Below are 20,399 nucleotides of genomic sequence, written 5' to 3'. Positions count from 1 at the left end.
CATTTCGCGTGCAAAAAAGTTACGTCGGAGCGGTGTTTGAATCGAATCCAACCGTTACGATACGACGGATGGCCGCTAGAGCGCGGAAAGACGGTAACGTATCTACCGTGTTGGGTGGATGAAACGGGGTTCCTCGAGTACCCCGCAGAATTTTAAAGAATTTATTCGATTCGATTCCGAAACGAACGAACGCGCGACGAGTGTATTCGCGTACATTTCGTAACTCGTAGACTCGTAGGACGCGTCCCGCGAAGTCTTCTCGTTCGGTAAGATTATTTCGATACATTCCCGCCTCGATATAACTGCCTCGGGGCTCTGGCCGCTCCGCTACCCAATAGCGGATACGTTACCGTCTTTCCGCGCAGCGCCTCTAGCGGCCATACGTCGTATCGTAACGGTTGGATTCGATTCAAGCACTGCTTCGGACGCCGCGGACGACGGAAGTAAATGTTCGCGCGTGTCGCCGGAATTTTCTCTTCCCGTTAAGCGTTCGATGCGACGCGTTCGTTCGATTATTTATCCTCGGGTGAATACACCGGACAGACAAACGTACGTTCGACGTCGCGTCGTTAACCCGTAACGACGAGGCGAATCGCGTATCACCGTTTCGCGAGAATCGACGCTACTCGCGCGAACGGAAGGTAATCGTATGTTCGTTCGAATCGACGCGAGTACTTCACGGTCGGATACAACGAATATCTTTTTCGGAAAGATCGACTCGGTGTACGTAGAATCTCGATTCGACGAGGGATCGCGAAGGTTTTTTTCTTAAACGCGTTGTTCGGGAAAAATACGATCCCCCCTCGCTGTGCAGCCGACAAGAGTTACCGTTCATCGGAACAGCGAGAAATCGAGATACGTTCGACGGAATTTCGAAGCGTCGCCACCGACGCGACATCTCCGAGTAAAGCGAGCGGTTCTCGAACGCCGCGCGTATCGTTGTCCCGGTGAAAACGTTTCGATCGTTTTCATACATTTTCAGATACCGAGAAAGAGAGAGAGAGAGAGAGAGAGAGAGAGAGAGAGAGAGAGACGAGCTCGAAACATGTCGGCACCCAGGACGGATCCAGGGAGAAAGACCGGGCATACGAACGCGGCGGATACTCGTAGGAACCGCCAACGTTGCGATTCCAGCGACGACGTTGAAGTTGCGTCCGCCATTCCGTCGTTGCTCGATTTGCGTCTCGAGGTACCACCGAGTCTTCGACGATTCAGGATGTCGTCGACTCGTTCGCCTGGACCATCACCGGTGAATACGTCACCGGCGGAGACAGCGACGAATGTGGTAAATATTTTTTTTTATCTCGGCATTTGCGTGCGCGCGGCACTGTTCGACGAGTTTCGCGCGTCGCATCGTTTCGTTTCGGGTTTTCGAAATTCGGGTCACGCGACGAGAAACGTGTACATCTTCTTTTTTCACAGCCACCTGTACTCGACGGCGCAGAAAACGAGCCAAGAACACCGTACTCCGGCGATCCGCGGGAAGATTTGAAACAAAAAGCTGTCGGGCTGCATCTCCCGGAACCGACGTATCAACTGTGTCGCACGACGATCACGAGGACGAGAGAGGAAGGAATGTTCGCCCGAGTGAAGGTTCGTTGAAACTTGATAGTAAAACGGTTCGCATCGTCGTCGTCGTCGCCGTCGTCGAGAACGAGCGATACGAGATGAGAAATCGTATTTTGATCGAACATTTTAAATATATACCTGTCGTGCTTTTACGGTCAAGCTCGTTTCCTGCCCAATCAGAGTCTACATATCCGACTAGTATGTCTTTATAATCGTTTCTTCTGTAAACTAAGCGGTGTTTCGATGATCCTTCAACATATCTTAGCGCTCTCTTCAGACTTTGCCGTAATTCTTTATTATTCTTAGTCTGGTATCTATCGAGTAAGTTAACAGCTAAACATAAATCAGGCCGTGTACGCAACGTAGCGTACATCGAGCAGCCAATAACATTTCTGCACGGTGCTTCGTGATACTCGTCTGAATTTAAGGCGTTGTAATCTATTATTTTTCAGGCATCGGAGCGCTCGCACTCTCACATTCATCCGTACCGAATTTTTTTTAAACATTTCGCAAATAGAGACCTGTTGGTCCGAAGTAATTGTACCCTCCTTTCTTTCTATATTTATTCCTAGAAATAACCTTACTTCGCTCGTATCCGTCATTGGAAATTTGTGTTTTTCAAGTAATTTTTGGAACTTTTCACTGCGCGTTCATCGGAAGTTGCTATCGAAAGATCATCTACATACGAAATCGCATATATATTTTTGCAAACGTGGTCTTCGTTAATTGGAAGATATAAGCAGCGATCGACCGAGGAGTTTTGGAAACCGTGCTCTTCAAGTATTACGTCGAAACGTTCGTACCAGCATCGCGCCGACTGTTTTAACCCGTACAGAGCTTTATTCGGTTTACATACATGACCCTTTCTTTCGTATCGATGCCTTCCGGGACACGCACGCGAATCTCCTCTTTTAATTCGCCGTTTAAAAAAGCCGTCTTAGCATCCATTTGACGAATTAATAAATTATTTCGATTGGCAAGGGAAATTAGCATCCGAAAAGTCGTTATCCGCGCAACTGGCGCGAAAGTTTCATTTTGGTCAAGCAGGTATTGTCGACCGAAACCTTTGGCGATTAATCTTGCTTCGTATTCGCATGAATTTCCTTTCTCATCCGTTTTAATATTAAAAACCCCGTTTGCAATCCACAATATTTTTATCGTTTGGACAGGGAACTATATCCCACGTGTTGTTCACAAGCAAGGGAGTCGATTTCTTTCTTCGTCGCTTTCTCCCACTGAATTCGATCACCACGGTCCTTTACGTCGTTGTATGATTTGGGAACTTCGAGAGTTGCCGACAGTACGTTGGCATGATAATCATGCTCTTCGTTATAATTCACACAAGTTTTATTTCTAATTCTCGCACCTCGTCGCAACTCGAGTTGATTCCGGAATCAACTAGAGCGTTCGCATTCGAGTCGTTTGTTTTATCAGACTCATTTTCACTCTCGCTGATTTTTGATCCTTCGTCAGCTTTTGATTCATCCGATTGAATACTTCGTTCTTCGAAATTATCTATGCGTACGGAAGGTCTCGAGATTTTTTAAAGTTAAGCTCATCGAAAACGACATCACGCGCTATTATGAATTTACTCGTATGCACGTTTAACATTTTATATCCGTTTTTTACATAACCGACGAATATGCCTTTAAACGATTTTTCGTCGAATTTACTTTGCCTGGTTTTATCACGAATATAAACGGTGCTCCCAAAGATTCTTAACCAATTTAGTTTCGGTCTCTTTATTATGCCAAAGTTCGCAAAAGGAGTTTCGTTCTCCGCAATGGCTTTGCTTGGGGAAATGTTAATTAAGTAGGCTGCCGTTGATACAACAGCAGCCTCTCCCCATAACTCTTTGTTCAATTCAGCACCGTGAATCATTGCGCGAGCTTTTTCCAACAATGTTCTATTCGTTCGCTCCGCTACAGAATTCTGCCGTGGTGTATACGGAACAGTCGAATGATATTGGATCCCTTTCTGTACGCAAAAGACTTTGAATTCGTTTCACAGGTATTCCGTCCCATTATCACAGTTTAAATAAGCGATTTTTTTAAACTGAAATGTCATTCGCTTTTAGCTAGGAAATCTTTAAAAACTGTAAACACTTCAGACTTGGAAGCGATGAGATAAATGACCGTACAATGCGTGAATTCGTCTATAAATGTCACGAAATAATTTTTTTTATCAATCGTCGAAGGCCCCTGATCGGTCCGCGTACATCGGAATGGACAATGAACAAGGTTCTTGTAACGTGACTTCCGTCTCTCTCTGTCTCTCTTTCGAGAAAGGCAGGCGTGCTTGTTTTCCAAAAACACGAGCTTCGCATAAATCTTGTGTGGGATTTATTGATTCCATTCGTTTTTCATCATCTATCAAATCATTTCGTTTCATTTCGATAAATTTTGAACTCTCAATGCGCCCTAAACGTTCACGCCATAATTTGTGCGCATTCGAAGCCACAGCATTATTCGCATACGTTTTATTATCCATATTTTTATCGATTGTGAATATTACGCATATTAGATTTTGAATCGACTTACCGGTAAGGATGGTTTCGTCACCTCTTTTTTTACTAAGACGCCTCCAGTTTCGCCAAATATAACACTCATTTCGACTTTCTGGATTCGGCGTACCGATGACGGATCATACGATACCTCGGGTGCGCGTGAAACGTTCTCCAAGACACCGGATACTCCTACATTTTTTGTCGTTACTTGTCATTACTTTATCGTTACTCGCGCGAAAGATCTCTTCTAACAGAAACGATCCTTCTTCTCGTGATTTCGCCGACCGCAATGATCACATTTTTCCATTTAGGTTTCTATAAAACCTTTTATTTTGAAAGGCGTGGTTTCATTGGTTATTATTTGGCCTTTTATCGAAATTAACTCTGAATCCTTTCTTTTTCTTTATCTCGTCATTGTTACTTCTCGTTTCACTTTGTAACACTTTCGTGCTTGTTTCACTCTTTTCACCTCGTAATTTCGCTTTCGTAGTCTAACAGTTTTATTCTCACGAACGCGAGGTTTAACCTGTCATCCGATTGCGTCTGAATCGCAGTGACAACTAGTGTTGTATAAAGCTCGAGTCTTCGAAGCTTCAGAGCTCAGTCTTAAAGACTAAGTTTCTATAGAAGAAGATTTATAAGAAGTCTTTAAGACTGAGCTCTGGAGCTTCGAAGACTCGAGCTTTATACAACACTAGTGACAACAGTATCGTACGAGTTTGGCAAAGTTAACGGTAATCTTGCAACTTCGCTCGTCTCTTTCATCTTCTCACTAGCAGCTTCCGATTCAACGATCATTTCATCGAAGGGTATAAAATGTTTCGCAAGCGGCATATCTTCTTTAAATTTTTAAATCCTAATAACTTTTTCTCGATAGCCAGTTCAGTCGCTGAACTCTTTCTCGAATATATGGCGTCTAATTTTTCAATTATATCCACGGCTGTATCTTTCTCCGTTGTAAAACCTAACATAGAGTCCGTTAAACATTCGATTATTTCTCCTTTCGCTATTCTTTCGCATCGCATCCACTCGTCGTCTTGTTTCGACGGACGTCTTTTGTTCCGAAACCTTTAGCGCATTCTCCTCGGCCATATCAACGCGCGAATTCTGTACTTCCATTTGCCCCGTCAAAGGGCGCGATGTTTCTTTTCGTTTTCTTCGCGTCTTCGCTCATTTTTCCGACTGTCACCCGACACTTTCACTTTAACTATAACCGAATTTTATTCAGATTCAACTATCGCGTTTTATTTCTTACTATTCGTTTTCCTTTTTTTCACGAAGCATTATTCGAAATTGAAAAAGGTTTAGATGACTATAGTACAAATTTACTGTTATTAATAGATGCAATACTTCTGGCGAAGCAGGGTATCCTCCATCCAGCGATTTTCTCGCCTCAACAACTATTGAATTCCGCTTTGAAAATTAGGCAGACCTCCTCTCATGAATTCCCTTCCTCACCTGAAGAGCTGTTAACAGGACAGCTCGAAAGAATTACTAAGCTGAATATAATTTTCACAAAGGGCAGGATAGTTTTTGAGCTTACCGTACCATTGTTAGATCATCAGATATTCAATCTCTATAAGGTTTATCCTTGTCCGTCTGTTCAATCACTGGGATCGAAAACGGTGACGTCATACATTCAGCCGCGGTTTACGTACATTGCAATATCATCGGATGAACAGCAATATTTTTCGCCTACTGAGGATTATTTAAGAACCTGCCATCATCACCATAAGCAGTTATTAGGGCCAGTGACACTACCCGTTTACCAGACGAGTCAACATGCGAAACTACACTGCTGCTGAACCCCAGCACAATAGACTGGAGTACCTGCAATATAAAGGTAACCGGGCATGTGGAACCCTACTGGCGAGCGCTAAATGCACCCGCTGCGTGGCTATTTTTCATGCCGGGGGAAAGGAAAGCGCAAATTTATTGCAAAGGGAAAAAGGCATTAGTAAAGACTTTTCATAAAACAGGAATTCTCAAATTAGAAGCAGGATGCCAGACCACGATCAACTCCGTACAGTTGAAGGCGCTGGATATAATAGAGACCTCAGAAGAAATAGTATACTGTCCTGCCATTTCATACAATTTGTCATTTTTATTACCAGAGCTATCGGAACATCATTTCAAGGTAATAGAATTAAATGCACCGAGTAAAGAGCAGCTCGTCAATCATTGGGATCAACTTCCGGCAGCTATCTCTCTCGGTGAAATAGAAAAACAGGTGAAGGGTATTGTGACTCATCGAGAATTGGTCAAGCACCAACAGGTTACAATTTTTTCCTCCACGGGAATAGTAGTAGCATGCCTAATCTTCGTTGTCATGCTCATCTTAAAATTTAGAATTTTTAATAAATACAAGGTACGCCGTGATAGTGTAGAACAGACGGAGATAAACATTATTGAATCTCCGGAGGCGGGCAAGTTGCCCCCAAATACGAAGCCTTCCGCTTCAATTTTCTGAGCAACAGGACTACCCCCACCCCGCGGCGACGCTCTGCATCTTTAGGGAAAAGGACCTCAGCCCCTATAAAAGCGGAGCACTGGGTCACCAAAACCACAGTCGCAGCCTCCATGCAGGACAGAACAGCAGAGTCTCCGAAGGGCAGGCACAGTGTTACAGTCCAGACGGAGAGTAGCGAGCACGTGTCGCAGGAGGGTGCCAAAACGATCATTCCTCGACCCTATCAACCTGCGAAGGAGGGAAGAGTTGTAAAGGGCAGAGGTACGACCACCAGAGGGACAAAGCGTTTACCAGCCGAGCCTGAGAAGCAGCCACACCACCTCGAATTCTTCGTGGTCACGGACATCAACATACGTGACTGGACTCCAGGGGAACCGTGGAAAAAGAAAACGAGGGTACAATGAAGGCTGAAGAAGTGCATGTACCTTTTCGCTGCATTGTTGGCGAAGTTGAAGATCCAACAACGGCATGGATCACTGCCGAACACCACCCGGAGGAGGTGAGATCATTTTTTAGAGCCTTTTGCAGGCACATGGAGGAGCGCCACCGCCTGTGCGTGCCTCTGCTGACTGCAGTCGGACCGGGCCTCCTAGCGGCCGTAAGGAAGGAAGGATCCTGCTGGTCCAGGGGGAAGGTAACTGCAGTGAACGAGGGGATCGTCGCCGTCTTCCTGGGGGACAGCGGCCTGACGGTGGAGCGGGAGATTAGTCAGGTGTGGATCCTGCCGCCGCGTTTCCGCACTCTCCCCTGGCAGGCGATCCGCTTGTGCCTGGAGGGCGTGGAACCTCGCAGCGCTCGCCCCATTGCGAGAATCGTGGCTATCGCAAAGCACGTGATGGGCAACAGAAGGGGTTGCGTCACCAGGATATCGAGGGCGGAAGATGGATTTATCGAAGGGCGCCTTCTCCTCGACAGGCTCCCGGGCCAGTCACCCTATGACGTTACCAAGGGATGGCTGCAACTGGGATACGTGGTCCCGCGTTGAACGATTTCTTAGATTTAAGTATACACATACACTACACTTACTCTACACCCGTCATTTCCTTTTAACTTTTACTATTGCGTTTTCTCTTTGTTTTTTTTGTTTTTTTTTTCTCTTTCTTTCTCCCTTCAAATTTTTTTATTATTCACTTCATTTTTGTTTGCTCTCTTAAAAGTCAATAGTACCTAGGACGTTTCCTTCCGAGAAAGCATCACGCGAACCGCGATGTTTCTTCTTGGTGGAGAGATGTTACGGATAGAGAATATATTCCGTTCGTTTTCTCACAGGAATCTCTTCCAGATCGTCTCTGGCGGGAAGCGTCCTAGATAACCTTTCGAACCCTTTGATTTAGAACCGAGTTCTGGCTCCGATTTCGTTAGAAGTGACAAAAATGAGAGTCTGGCCCTAAGCCCTAATCTCTAAGCGCGATTAGATAATGAACAAAGTATTCCATTCATTGTAGGGGTATATAAACCCTTAGATTCACACTCTCGGGGGTTAGTACTGCAGTAGACACGTATCGCGTCACGTCGTGCTGCATTTCGGAAAGTTAACTTCTAACGAGATCGGGCTAAAGTACCTTTCGGATCAAAGTCTAACATTACAGATTCCGTTTGTTCGGTTTATAGTCTATTGGTCAGTGTTGAAGTTGTTTCCGAGTCCCCCGCATTGCCAGTGCGTGAAAACCGAGCACCGTAGTTTAGGTAAATTCTTTCTTTCACATTTTATATCTTTTTCCCTCATTTCCAATCGCGACACATACACACTTGTACTACAGAATTTTATAAGTAGAATATATTTGTGTTATTGGTAATTAGAGCAAATTCATTGAACCTATAATTATCGTCCAAAATCCTTATATAGTAATTGAACGTTCCCACACGATACAACCTTACCGCTCGGGTTTTATTATTTAGATTATATTAGTTACGAGGCCTACTATCTATCCTAGCGACTCCCTGATTTCGCATCAGGTTCGTTCGCGCCTTACCAATTATCCAAATAGAGATTTTTCCTACCTAGTGGCTCCCCGATTTCGCATCAGGTTCGTCCGCATCCTGGCAGCTCCCTGATTTCGCATCAGGTTCGTCTGTGCTTTTATCCAACCTCCCAGCGGCTCCCCAATCTCGCATTGGGTTCGTCCGCGCTGTTCAACAACCTCCTAGCAGCTCCCCGGTTTCGCATCGGGTTCGTCTGCGCGTCATTTCCTAGTGACTCCCCAATTTCGCATTGTCTACATTCCTAGCGGCTCCCCAATTTCGCATTGGGTTCGTCCGCGTACCTTAACCAACAAATTGATACCATATTCCTGGGTTTATAACCCTTCGCCGGCCACTCGTGCTACTCGCGGCCCTGGCTCGTAACACTTATAATAACACATGGGATATAGTTCCCTGTCCAAACAATAAAAATATTGTGGATTGCAAATGGGTTTTTAATATTAAAATGGATGAGAAAGGAAATCCATGCAAAAACAAAGCAAGATTAGTCGCCAAAGGTTTTAGTCAACAATATCTACTTGACTACAATGAAACTTTCGCGCCAGTTGCGCGAATAACGACTTTTCGGATGCTAATTTCCCTTGCCAATCAAAATAATTTATTAATTCATCAAATGGATGTTAAGACGGCTTTTTTAAATGGCGAATTAAAAGAGGAGATTTACATGCGTGTCCCGGAAGGCATTGATACAAAAGAGGGTCATGTATGTAAACTAAATAAAGCTCTATACGGTTTAAAACAGTCGGCGCGATGCTGGTACGAACGTATTGACGTAATACTTAAGGAGCACGGTTTCCAAAACTCCTCAGTTGATCGCAGCTTATGTTTTCTTAACAAAGATCACATTTGCAAAAATATATATGAGATTTTGTATGTAGATGATCTTTCGATAGCAACTTCCGATGAACACGCAATGAAAAGTTTTAAAAATTACTTGAAAAACAAATTTCTAATGACGGATATGAACGAAGTAAGGTTATTTTTAGGAATAAATATAGAAAGAAAGGAGGGTATAATTACTTTAGACCAACAGGTCTATTTGCGAAATGTTTTAAAAAAATTCAGTATGGATGAATGTAAGAGTGTAAGCACTCCGATGCCTGAAAAAATAGATTACAACGCCTTAAATTCAGACGAGTATCATGAAGCACCGTGCAGAAATGTTATTGGCTGCTTAATGTATGCTATGTTGTGTACACGGCCTGATTTATGTTTAGCTGTTAACTTACTCAGTAGATACCAGACTAAGAATAATAAAGAATTATAGCAAAGTCTAAAGAGAGTGCTAAGATATGTTAAAGGATCATTGAAACACCGCTTAGTTTATAGAAGAAATGATTATAAAGACATACTAGTCGGATATGTAGACTCTGATTGGGCAGGAAATGAGCTTGACCGTAAAAGCACAACAGGGTATATATTTAAAATGTTTGATCAAAATACGATTTGCTGGAATACAAAAAGGCAGAATTCGGTTGCAACTTCCTCAACGGAAGCCGAATATATGGCTTTGTATGAAGGCATTAAAGAAGCCTGCTGGCTAAAATCGTTATTATCAAGCGTAAACGTTAATTTAAACAAACCAATAACAATTTTTGAAGACAATAATGGTTGTATAGCGATAGCTAATAATCCGACAGACCATAAGCGCTCAAAACATATAGACGTAAAATATCATTTTTCGCGAGAAAAAATAGAACAAAAGGAAGTAATACTTAAATATATTCCCACAGGTGTGAACAATTGGCGGATAGTTTCACGAAGCCAATACCAGCAATCCAGTTTAATTACATCCAGAGACACATTGGTTTAGAGGAACCAAAGTAAATTTCAAATATATATATATATATATATATATATATATATATAGATATTATAATATTGGAAATAATTATATTCATTAAGTGATACTTAAAATATAAGATAAGCAGTGATCTGATTGGGTTTTTATACTGGGTTTTCCCCAATCCTTTGCAACGAATGTTGGATCTTTTTTTTTTGTAACTACCCAAAATATTAATAATTAATAAACAGAATTGCAAGACAAAGTTCTCTCATCCTTTTATTACAAATACTTAATTTTGAGTGGGAGTATTGATATAAGAGCAAAAATTAATACTGCATCACATCGGTTCAGTTATGTGTTATGGTAGATACCGAGGGTCAAATGTTTATTTCCTACACCAGGCCTCTTAGACCCAAGGACATCGGTAATAAACCACCCAAAAGTCATGTGCTATTGAAAAGCAGATAAAGCTAAGGGCCTTCAGCCCAACAGACCTGCTCTTTCTTTCTTTTCGGTTGCAGTCGGCAGAGACACCCTCTCTGCATTCGTTTCGTCAGTCGCTTTTGAGAAGGCAGAGAGAACAGTTGTGCAATAGTAAATTTTACTAACGCGTTTTTCATTTAAAATACCAGATCCTGCTTCCCACAACACCAATATCTGCTAACAAAAATTTATATTATACATTGTACTGAATGTATAAATGACTATATTGGTTCATAATACCTTTCAATATGCCTGCTACATAATCAGCAACTCTATATATGTAATTCTGCTTTCACTAACAGATTTAAAAGAATCCCCAACGTTGGCCTCTTTTTTCCTATTGTTCTCCATTCTAATAAAAATAGTTCTGCTGGGTTCCTTCTTTGTTTCGTGCAGTTTGCTCGATAATTCTACAGAAATTTACATATTATAAAGACAATATTTAACACCCTCCTATAGTGGTACAGTTAGCGAATTACCCGTCATGTTCCGAATGAAAAGGAAAGTCACCATGTTCTCTCTTTGGTATAGCACCCATTAATTTTTTCCACGAATCTGAAATGTTCAGTATTTCTCAGAGTGAGTATAACTCCGCAGGTCTTAATTTTCTTAATTTTGTTCTTTCCGCCATTATGATGTTTTGGCTGAACTTCACAATACCCTCTCTGTCAAGGTTTCAGCACACAACCTATAACATTCTATTCGTTTTATATTGTTTTATAACCACATTAATCAATGGTCTTATACAATAATTTCTTATGATAATAATTCGTATTTAAATAAATATTAAATGTATATATTACAATAGTTACATATACTATCACGTCGCCTATTTTTCCGAGGAACGGAAAACTAGATTAGTAACTACCAGAAGGAAAACTATAGATTAGGAATCAAAATATGCATTGAAACCATAAAGTAGAACATCATTGAATATCGCAGAAAATTTTGGTTGTTGCCGTAAAAGTTGAAACGACTTCTCTGAACACGGTATAATTACGATTGTCATTACTCGCTTAATAAGCGATTTTTAATTTAGTAATTTCTCTAAGTATGAAAATTAACTTGCACCCGGCGGTAAGAAAACTTGAAACAATTCTGCATCATTAACGTTAATCGCTCTGTACAGTTTATAAGTAAACAGAATACTCACACAAAGAGTTTGTAATGTTATAGTCGCCACTGATTCTATGACACGCGTATCGTAATGAATTCCAGCTAACGCGTAACTTTGACAAGCAGAAAATTTCAGGTGAGAGATCTCGTTGGTAAGACGATTGCACGTCGCGACCGCCCTTTTATAAGACGTTGGCCAGCGCAACAGGTATACCAATATTCTGGGGGTGAATTTGTTGGATTATTAGAAATAATATTGCAACTGCCACAGAGCAAAAATTAATTTCATTTACTATGAGTAACGCTGCAGTTTTTGTAGCATAGAATAATAGACCGGATGTAACCGGACCCATAGGCCTGTGGTATTCGTCGACTTCAAGGGTCTGTGCTATAAACTATGCCGGGCTGGGGGTTTTTCCTTTTAAGTCAAGGGGGCGACAGACCTTCTCTTCTGCCCCTACAACTTTCTTTATTTCTTTTCCTCACTTCGAGTCCACTCGCCAGATAGTCAAGTCATCTTTCTGTGCTTTTTAACCCCTTAACCTACAACTACGAGCTATGCCCGTAGTAGATAATCGGGCCAAACGTGAATATTACGGACTATGCCCGTAGTAGATGATCGGGCCAAACGTGAATATTACGGGCTATGCCCGTAGTAGATGATCGGGCCAAACGTAAATATTACGGGTATCACTCGTGGTACGACGGTCGCAGTTTGGAATTTGCCCCACCACAGATAGCACAGATCAGGCTCGTGATACATTCTTATTATCTCTTCGTATCGTGATCAGTTTCAAGTTATTCTTGGTCCCAATCGCACATAGAAATTGATTTCCATAAATTCTTGAGAAGCATCCCCACAAGATGATTTCAAGAAAAAGATTTCGTGATGAGAGCCGTGAGAAGTGTGGTAATAATTCTGATAACGAAAGTGACGGTAGTGATGATATATGTCGTGTGCGAAGAAAATGCAGGCGAATTGTTATTGAAGATACTTCTGACGACGATCAACTACCAGAGCTCTGGCTTTGGGAAGAAAGAAGAAATAGTCCAAAAATCTGGGACTATACGATGACTCCTGGCATAAGAGAGGCAGCCTTACGTCAATTAGGAGGAAGTAGAAGAGAGTTAGATATATTTCATCTCATATTTGATGACGTATTCTGGGACAATATTGTAACCGCAACTAATCGGTATGCAGATCAAATACGAGAGAATCCACGCAGAACACGAGAACTTGACGTCACTTGGTTTCCTGTAGATGCTATCGAAATTAAAAGATATGTCGCATTGTCCATAATAATGGCACAGGTAAAAAAACCAAGGATACAAATGAATTGGTCGAAGAGGGCTGTTATCGAAACGCCGATATTTCAAAACTCAATGCCATTGAAAAGATATCTGCAAATTACAAGGTGTATCCATTTCGCAAACAATAATCTGGTTCCCAATTCAGATAAATTGAGCAAAATTAAACCTGTGATCAATTTTTTTAACAAAAAATTTAAAGAAGTATATTAATATAATACAAGAAGATATTGCTATTGATGAGTCGCTCATGAAATACAAGGGGCGCCTATCTTATAGGCAATTTAACCCATCAAAAAGGGAAAGATTTGGCGTTAAATTTTATAAATTGTGCGAGTCCGATTCAGGCTATTGCTATGAATTTAAAATAAGAGAGTGTTGTCAAAGAGCTTTCTCAGTCAGTGTTGCACAGGGGTCACACTATGTACATGGATAACTGGTATTCCTCCCCAAAATTGTATATGACATTATCGTTTAATTATAAAACAAATGTAATTGGCACAGTACGTCGAAATAGGAAGAATATGCCAAAAGATTGATGTAATGTAAAATTAAAAAGGGGGGAATACGCAATAAGAAGCTGCAACGGAATACTAGCTATAAAATGGAAAGACAAGCGAGATGTGTATATTATGACAACAAAGAATGAAACAGTCGAAATGACTACACAAGGATCCAATCATACTCCAAAACCAAGTTGCATTACAGAGTACAACAAGGGTATGAATGGAATTGATCTCCAAGACCAAATATTAGCATGCTTTCCAGTAATAAGGAAATACATGAAGGGATATAAAAAATTTTTTTTTATTTATTCGATATTGGCCTTTTTAATTCTTACATTTTATGGAAGAAAATAAATAACGGGAGGAAACAATGTTACGTTGACTATAGAAGCAACATAGCCGAATTGCTATTAGCGAATATGCCAAAACCGAATTATAGGGAACGAGGACAATTATCTTCCGGAGATATGCCAGAGAGACGGCACGCGCAGCATTGGGCTCATTTTCCCAAACACATCGACCCAACAGCATCAAAATTAAGACCGTCCAAACCTTGTACAGTTTGCCAGAAAAATAAAAAACGTAGAGAAACAACGTGGGAGTGTAAGAAATGCAAGGTTCCCTTACATCTACCAGAATGTTTTGAATTATATCACACCATTGCCGATTATTAATTTTGTATTACTGATTTTTGTATAAATAAACTTTTTGTAGTACTTACATCTACCACAATTATTACATCTGTAGCGGCCATGGGCACGTACCATAAAACATCTGGCGTGCAAATGGTCAGGACGGTTTGCGAGGCAAGCAGCAATAAAGCTATTTTTGAGAAAGCCGTTTTTTATCGCGTACAATTTAGATGTTGTAGACAATGTATGTCCCGTTCGGTAGAATCTTTCGTTGACGGCCTCAATAGCAAATGCTGATATCGTAAACCCCGAGTTTCCGAAGGGTCGCGCCGACCGAGGTCCGAGGAGCCCATGCAAGGCCACGATAAGTACCTCGCCGACCTGGAGGAAAATACCGCTATATCATAAAAACCCTAACGGTCACTTTCTGCATCCCCGAAAAAGCGCGCCTCTGGCGCAAGGATGGTGGGAGTGTCCTAAACGAAAAAACTGCCTGATTGGAGGCAATTGTTATCATCTGCCCAATCAGTGCAGTTTAGTGTTTAGAATCCGCCTTTCGGAAAAAGGATAAAAAGGCGTACCGAAGACAGAGTCGAGGAGAAGCTACAGAGAGACTTGTAGAAGCAACGACTACGATCGAATAAAGAGACATTCCCGCGAACTTGTTTCTATTCTTATTTCGAACACGATCATCCAACCTTCTTCACATCCCTTATCATCATACAACCTTAGACATCATCATCACACTACCCACATCATCTAGTACGGGCTATGCCCGTAATATTCAAGTTTGGCCCGATCCTCTACTACGGGCTATGCCCGTAATATTTACAATTGGCCCGATCATCGTACGATTTCGGCCCGAAATTTTCGAATCTAAATCGTAGGTCAAGGGGTTAATAAAGCAGTTTTTCAAAGTTAATTCTTCAGAGATTATGTAATTTTCTAAACCCATTTACCAACAGAATTTTCGGCCCTCTACCGAAACCCAACATTTTGACCCGCTGCTAAGCGCAGCCCCCTCCTAGTCACGCCGCGCCGCGCCGGCGCGTACGCGCGAACCAATTCTACATATTCAACCAAAAATCTATACCTTATCCAACATTATATGTATTATATAACTTCAAGTTATCCATCATTACCAATTAACTTGACAGAGATAATTATACATTTACTGTGTGTGTGAACTAAAAACAATGTTTTGTGACGTGGCAAGATTGCCTACGTCACTCGAACTTCCATAACGGAAGACCGGGCCACCCTTTGGTCAAGCATCGCGATAAGGGCCGCTGCGAGCGCTCTCCCTGGGCACGAGTGAGACCCAAAAAGGCGCATTCTAATGTTTTGAATGTCGCGCCAAATTGCGCGACGGGAGTTTACAGGACCATATCCGGGTCCCAGGCGGGATCCGGAAATTCTACTTTCATCGCAGAAGCAACGAGCCTCGAGGATGAGCACCTCGAGGCAGGCGAAAGGCAGGATCCCGAAAGGAAATAACGAGAGATCGTCAAGGCCCAGGACTGTCAACCTGGAGGCGCCGACGAGGGCATCCGCTGCTGAGACGATCAACTACTCTGCCCTGTCGTCGCCTCGTCCGGGAAGAAGCAGCAGAGCAACCGGATTGGCTGACGCCGATCGTCTCCTCGGGAAGCGGCCAATCGGAAGACAGCGCTGCCGGATATGCCGTGAGACGCCGGAAGCCGAACGCCGTCGTCTGGGATTCGTCAACGCGAAATTCCGCATTAGCGATAGGTCGAGACGTTGCGCGAAGGAAGTAGAATCGAAAAGTGGGGGACGCCCTGCTTCCGCGTACCCGAGCTGCTGCGTGAACGATCACTGCGTCTTTGGAATCGTTAACGGACAGTTGTCGCTTTGAACGATTGCTTATAATTCTTGTATTTTGCGCCTGCTGAGACCAAAGGACCTAGAGATTCGCTGCCGTTCAGCTATCGCTGAATTACCAGTGGTAAGCGCCGATCAGGCTTTCGATATTAATTATTCGTGAATTTCGTGTTGGCTCGGGTAGCGCGGCGAGGTTAGGTATTCGTGTCGCGAGAGTTAACGGCAACCGAGGCGGACGATATTTGGGTGACACTATTGGTGTCGAATCACGAATCCTTCGTATTGTGAAGGATATCGTTGTCGCGGTACGAATCCGGTCGGATAGCGGGGGGCCGCGTGACCGCCTTATGGCGGTTGTACGACGCCGATCTAAACGCGAAGTCGCGGATTCGGGATACTATCGCCGCCGCCGTTAATTCTAATTAACCTGCGCTCGTTCCACGGTGTGAAGCCGTCGCGTGTTCGATTCGTGGTCGTAAATTCTGTTCGATCGACGCAAGTCCGAGAGAAATCGCGAATTCCATCTGAGTTCGGTCGGAAATCGGCCTTCGAGGCCTTCCGCGTCGCGAAGTTCCTATCGCTGCCGAATTCTTCGCGAGTTTGTAAAGTACGGGAGAAACTGCGCGTGCGATGTCCGTCAGTCGCGATAATACGCGCCGGCTACTTTGTATTCGCTGCCGAGTCGTCGGCAGCCCAGTCGAATCGTTTAATAAACATCCTGCTAGCCGAAACGTTGTTTATTCCTTGTGTGAAAACCTTCCCGTCGCGGGGAACGTCTCGTGTTCTCCCGACGTAGAATCCTGCGCCCTCGCGAGAGCTATTCAGAATTCGTTTGCTACGTCACAGCCTCGAGAGTCCAACCGCGTTACGCTTTCGTGTTTAGATTACGATTCTTTCGTGTGACACCTTCAGGTGTCTGGCGCCCGAAATTGCATCAAGTTTGATTTTCAAATAAAGAGACTGTGAGCGTATTTTGTCCCGAGAGGACCACGCATCGCGCGGCCGAGCGTGGCCCGGCGTCTCGCCTGTAAATTCTCGGTGTCGCTATTCATCGTTCGACCATCCATACGAAAAGTTAAGAAAGCGACGTGACAGTTTCTATATAACACCCGAAATAATCCTTTTTCAATAAAATTCAATTCGGACGCTATTAATATATGACGTCATTTATACTGTTCCGAGAACTATTGTATACATATACATTCGAGGAACCATATCGGGGACGCGACGTCACGTCGTTACCGTTACCGATTGCGGCTTTCAGATATTTATAAATTACATTTATACAAACAACATTTATAAATTACGATTGGGAATGTGACGGCTGACAGAGATAAAAAGTGTGAAATAAAAAAAATTTTATAAAAAGAAATTAAACTGACTTCGAAAAAACGCACTAAAAAGAATAAAATAATTTCCATTTAATTTATGTGAATACACACGAACTTAAATACAATACAATCTTTTCGGAGGCGTCGCAAAAATTAAAAATTTTCCAACTGACAGATGTTGCTGATTATGATTTCATTGGAATATGGTGGGTTTGGAAATCAGTAGGTGGGAAGAGAAGATATATTGATATGTGAAAGCATGTAGAAGAATTTAAGGATTTTCGTAATTTCTAGTGTCGAAAATTTTCAATTTTGCGCCGCCTCTGAAAAGATTGTATTGTATTTAAGTTTGCGTGTACTCACATAAATTAAATGGAAATTATTTTATACTTTTTAGAGCGTTTTTTCGGAGTCGGTTTAATTTTTTTTATAAAATTTTTTTCATTACAATCTTCGCTCTTCTGCCAACGTTTCGGTATCGAAATTTTTCCTACAGTGAGCTATCTGAGGTCGTGCAGCTGGCTGGCGATTTATCGGATCTATCCGAGTACCCAGAATCGATGACGATGTTCTCTCGTCGTTCCTGAAGGGGTTCCTGGACAGCGCAGGATTTTTTCTGAAGGTTGATCCCCATGGAATGTGCACGTTTTCATTCTCACTGTCGCCCCTGATGGGGCTGATGCACAGAGACGAATCACCATAAGTTGAGAGTCCGACATCATGCTTAGAAGGCAGCTAGTCCTGGATAGTTTGCCCCTGGCCACCGGAATCCAATAAACGGATTAGTCTTGGTGATGATGTTTCTGCTCCGTAGCTTTGCTGGTGTCCAGGGACACCAAATATTTTTTACTCTAATCGCTTTTCGTAAGCGGCCCAAAGTGCCTGCTTGAATTCTAACGCGGCGGCCAACTTGTCCTCGGCCTCGGTTATACCTCTGCCAACGACAGCCAAGTCTGCTCCAGAATTCACAACCGATTCTGGAGTATTGTATTGTTGCCCCAAATCGTCCGAGGTTTGGGCAAGCCTCACTCCAGGCGTCAGTTGAACGAGACCTGGATTCGTGAATGTACACGACTGGCAAACGATCTCACTGATCTTGCTCGAACCATAATTCGCGATATTTAAAGCATTCGCTACATAGTCATTCGTCGTTGACGCTCCTTTCGAAGACATCTGCGCTACTATAAAGATACCACGCGGTTCCTTCACATTTTTCAAAGCTTTACTCAAGCCGTCTATAATACCTTTCCCTGCCACTGCGTGCACAGTAACAATGTCTGCCCACTCCGCGATCTTGTAAATGCCGTCCCGATACTGCAAGGACACTGTGTTACCAATATCCGATCCTCCATTATCAGAAAATTATGCTTGCTAGCCAGATTTTTTAATTTATTTGTGAAATTGTGGTTGAAGTCTCCTACGATGTCCACGTGTGTTTTAAGGACGACAATCTGTGGTCCCACTAAATCAGCAATTTCCAAAATAGACTCTGCTTTCGTCAAATCCGCTGCCAAGCATTTTGATTCCTTCGCTTCCATTAGGTTGAACAGGATCGTTGCCATCTCGTTTATAGTCTTGGTCGCGTGCGAGTGGAACGGTACCTCCAGTCTTGATTCTTGAAGTTTAAAGATAAATTACATTTATTTAGGTTTCGTCTTCTTGACGATGCTTCTGCTCCGAAACTTTGCTGGTATCCAGAGACATATCGAAGTCGAAGGTTTTGCAACTATCATCGTTCCACCAAAATTGCAGACCTTCCTTCAGAGTGGCTGTTCTCGGTGTAGTTGGAATACACTGTCGTTGAGGAGTATTTGGCATCCGACTCGCTAGCCCTTCCTAAATCGTCTTCGTTTCTGATCGTAGAGGTGAACGATTCATGAGTAATGTCATTCAAGAGCGATGAGCTCCCTTTCTCCAAAGCGTCCACCATGGTCTTCACAAAATTCGACTGTACTCCAGCCCATTACCTTGCTTCCCAAAAACCAACAAGAGGTCATGCGTTTATATATGGCTATCGAGGATTCGAATATTAGTACTGTAGAAGAGTTTGCGACAAAAATTAAAATCATGTTCGGAGCTCAGAAAACACTTAATCAATATAGGGGTGAATTAGTTAACATATTTTTAAAAATCCAATGAAAATATGTTAGATTACATAAGCCGCACAAAACATTTGAGATTAGCAATTATGGATGAAGAACGTAGTCAATACGAGGAAATATCTAGGAATTTGCAAATTATTATAGACTCTGATGTAATTGAAGCATTTTTAAACGGTCTACCATCTAATATTCGTGTCAGAGTACAATTGGAAGGAAATAGAAATCTAGAAGAAGCATACACCAATGCAATTAAAGTCTCGAAACAAATGCAACAGGAAGAGGAGAGAAGGAGAGCATTCCAACCTAATCTCAGAGACCGAAGAAATTCGTCACAGATGCAATATCGATATCAACAGCCTCCAAGGCAAGATTACAACGCGGCATCACGCTGTCGCTCCGATCCTACCAATAACAATGATAGGAGCGACAACGGCAATCCGAGACCCAACAGACAAGCAGGGATCAGTAACCAAGCTGAAACGAATATTCCACCTGTTACTTGTAATTATTGTAAAAAACTAGGTCATATACGATTAAGGAATGTTATAAATTCAAAGCTAAGGTGGAATCTGGTGAGATTGTACCCTACTCTCAGCAAAGGTCGGGAAACGAGAAGTTCTCCCCAGGGAACAGAGGCGCGCCCAAGGGAGCAAATCTTATAGAGCGCCAATCCATAATGAAGATCGATGCATCTACACCGAAGATGACACCGACAGAAGTAACAACAGTTAAGAAGAACGACTCTCCAGGAACGAGTCATTCCAA

The 20,399-nt window shown here is 42.6% G+C and overlaps 1 protein-coding gene and 1 pseudogene across 2 annotated transcripts; one reads left to right on the top strand and one right to left on the bottom strand.

The window, feature by feature from the left end:
* Window positions 1–388: 388 nt before the first annotated feature.
* LOC143214771 (uncharacterized) lies at window positions 389–10,634 on the top strand. Of its 2 annotated transcripts, XM_076436155.1 has the most exons (3): window positions 389–1,285; window positions 1,423–1,593; window positions 10,262–10,634. In XM_076436155.1, the coding sequence occupies exons 1-3, from the start codon at window positions 1,046–1,048 to the stop codon at window positions 10,265–10,267; spliced, it is 417 nt and encodes a 138-aa protein (XP_076292270.1). In that variant the 5' UTR covers window positions 389–1,045; the 3' UTR covers window positions 10,268–10,634. The 2 variants fall into 2 exon arrangements, with proteins under 2 accessions (XP_076292270.1, XP_076292268.1); XM_076436153.1 differs by lacking the exon at window positions 10,262–10,634 and having other exon boundaries at window positions 1,423–4,668.
* Window positions 10,635–11,193: 559 nt separating this feature from the next.
* LOC143215115 (uncharacterized) lies at window positions 11,194–19,462 on the bottom strand (annotated as a pseudogene).
* Window positions 19,463–20,399: the final 937 nt, after the last annotated feature.

This window comes from Lasioglossum baleicum, chromosome 13 (assembly GCF_051020765.1).
Source record: "Lasioglossum baleicum chromosome 13, iyLasBale1, whole genome shotgun sequence".
In the NCBI taxonomy this organism is placed as follows: Eukaryota; Metazoa; Arthropoda; class Insecta; order Hymenoptera; family Halictidae; genus Lasioglossum; species Lasioglossum baleicum.
Note: the sequence above shows the minus strand (reverse complement) of the source record. Positions and strands in the feature narration are given on the sequence as shown.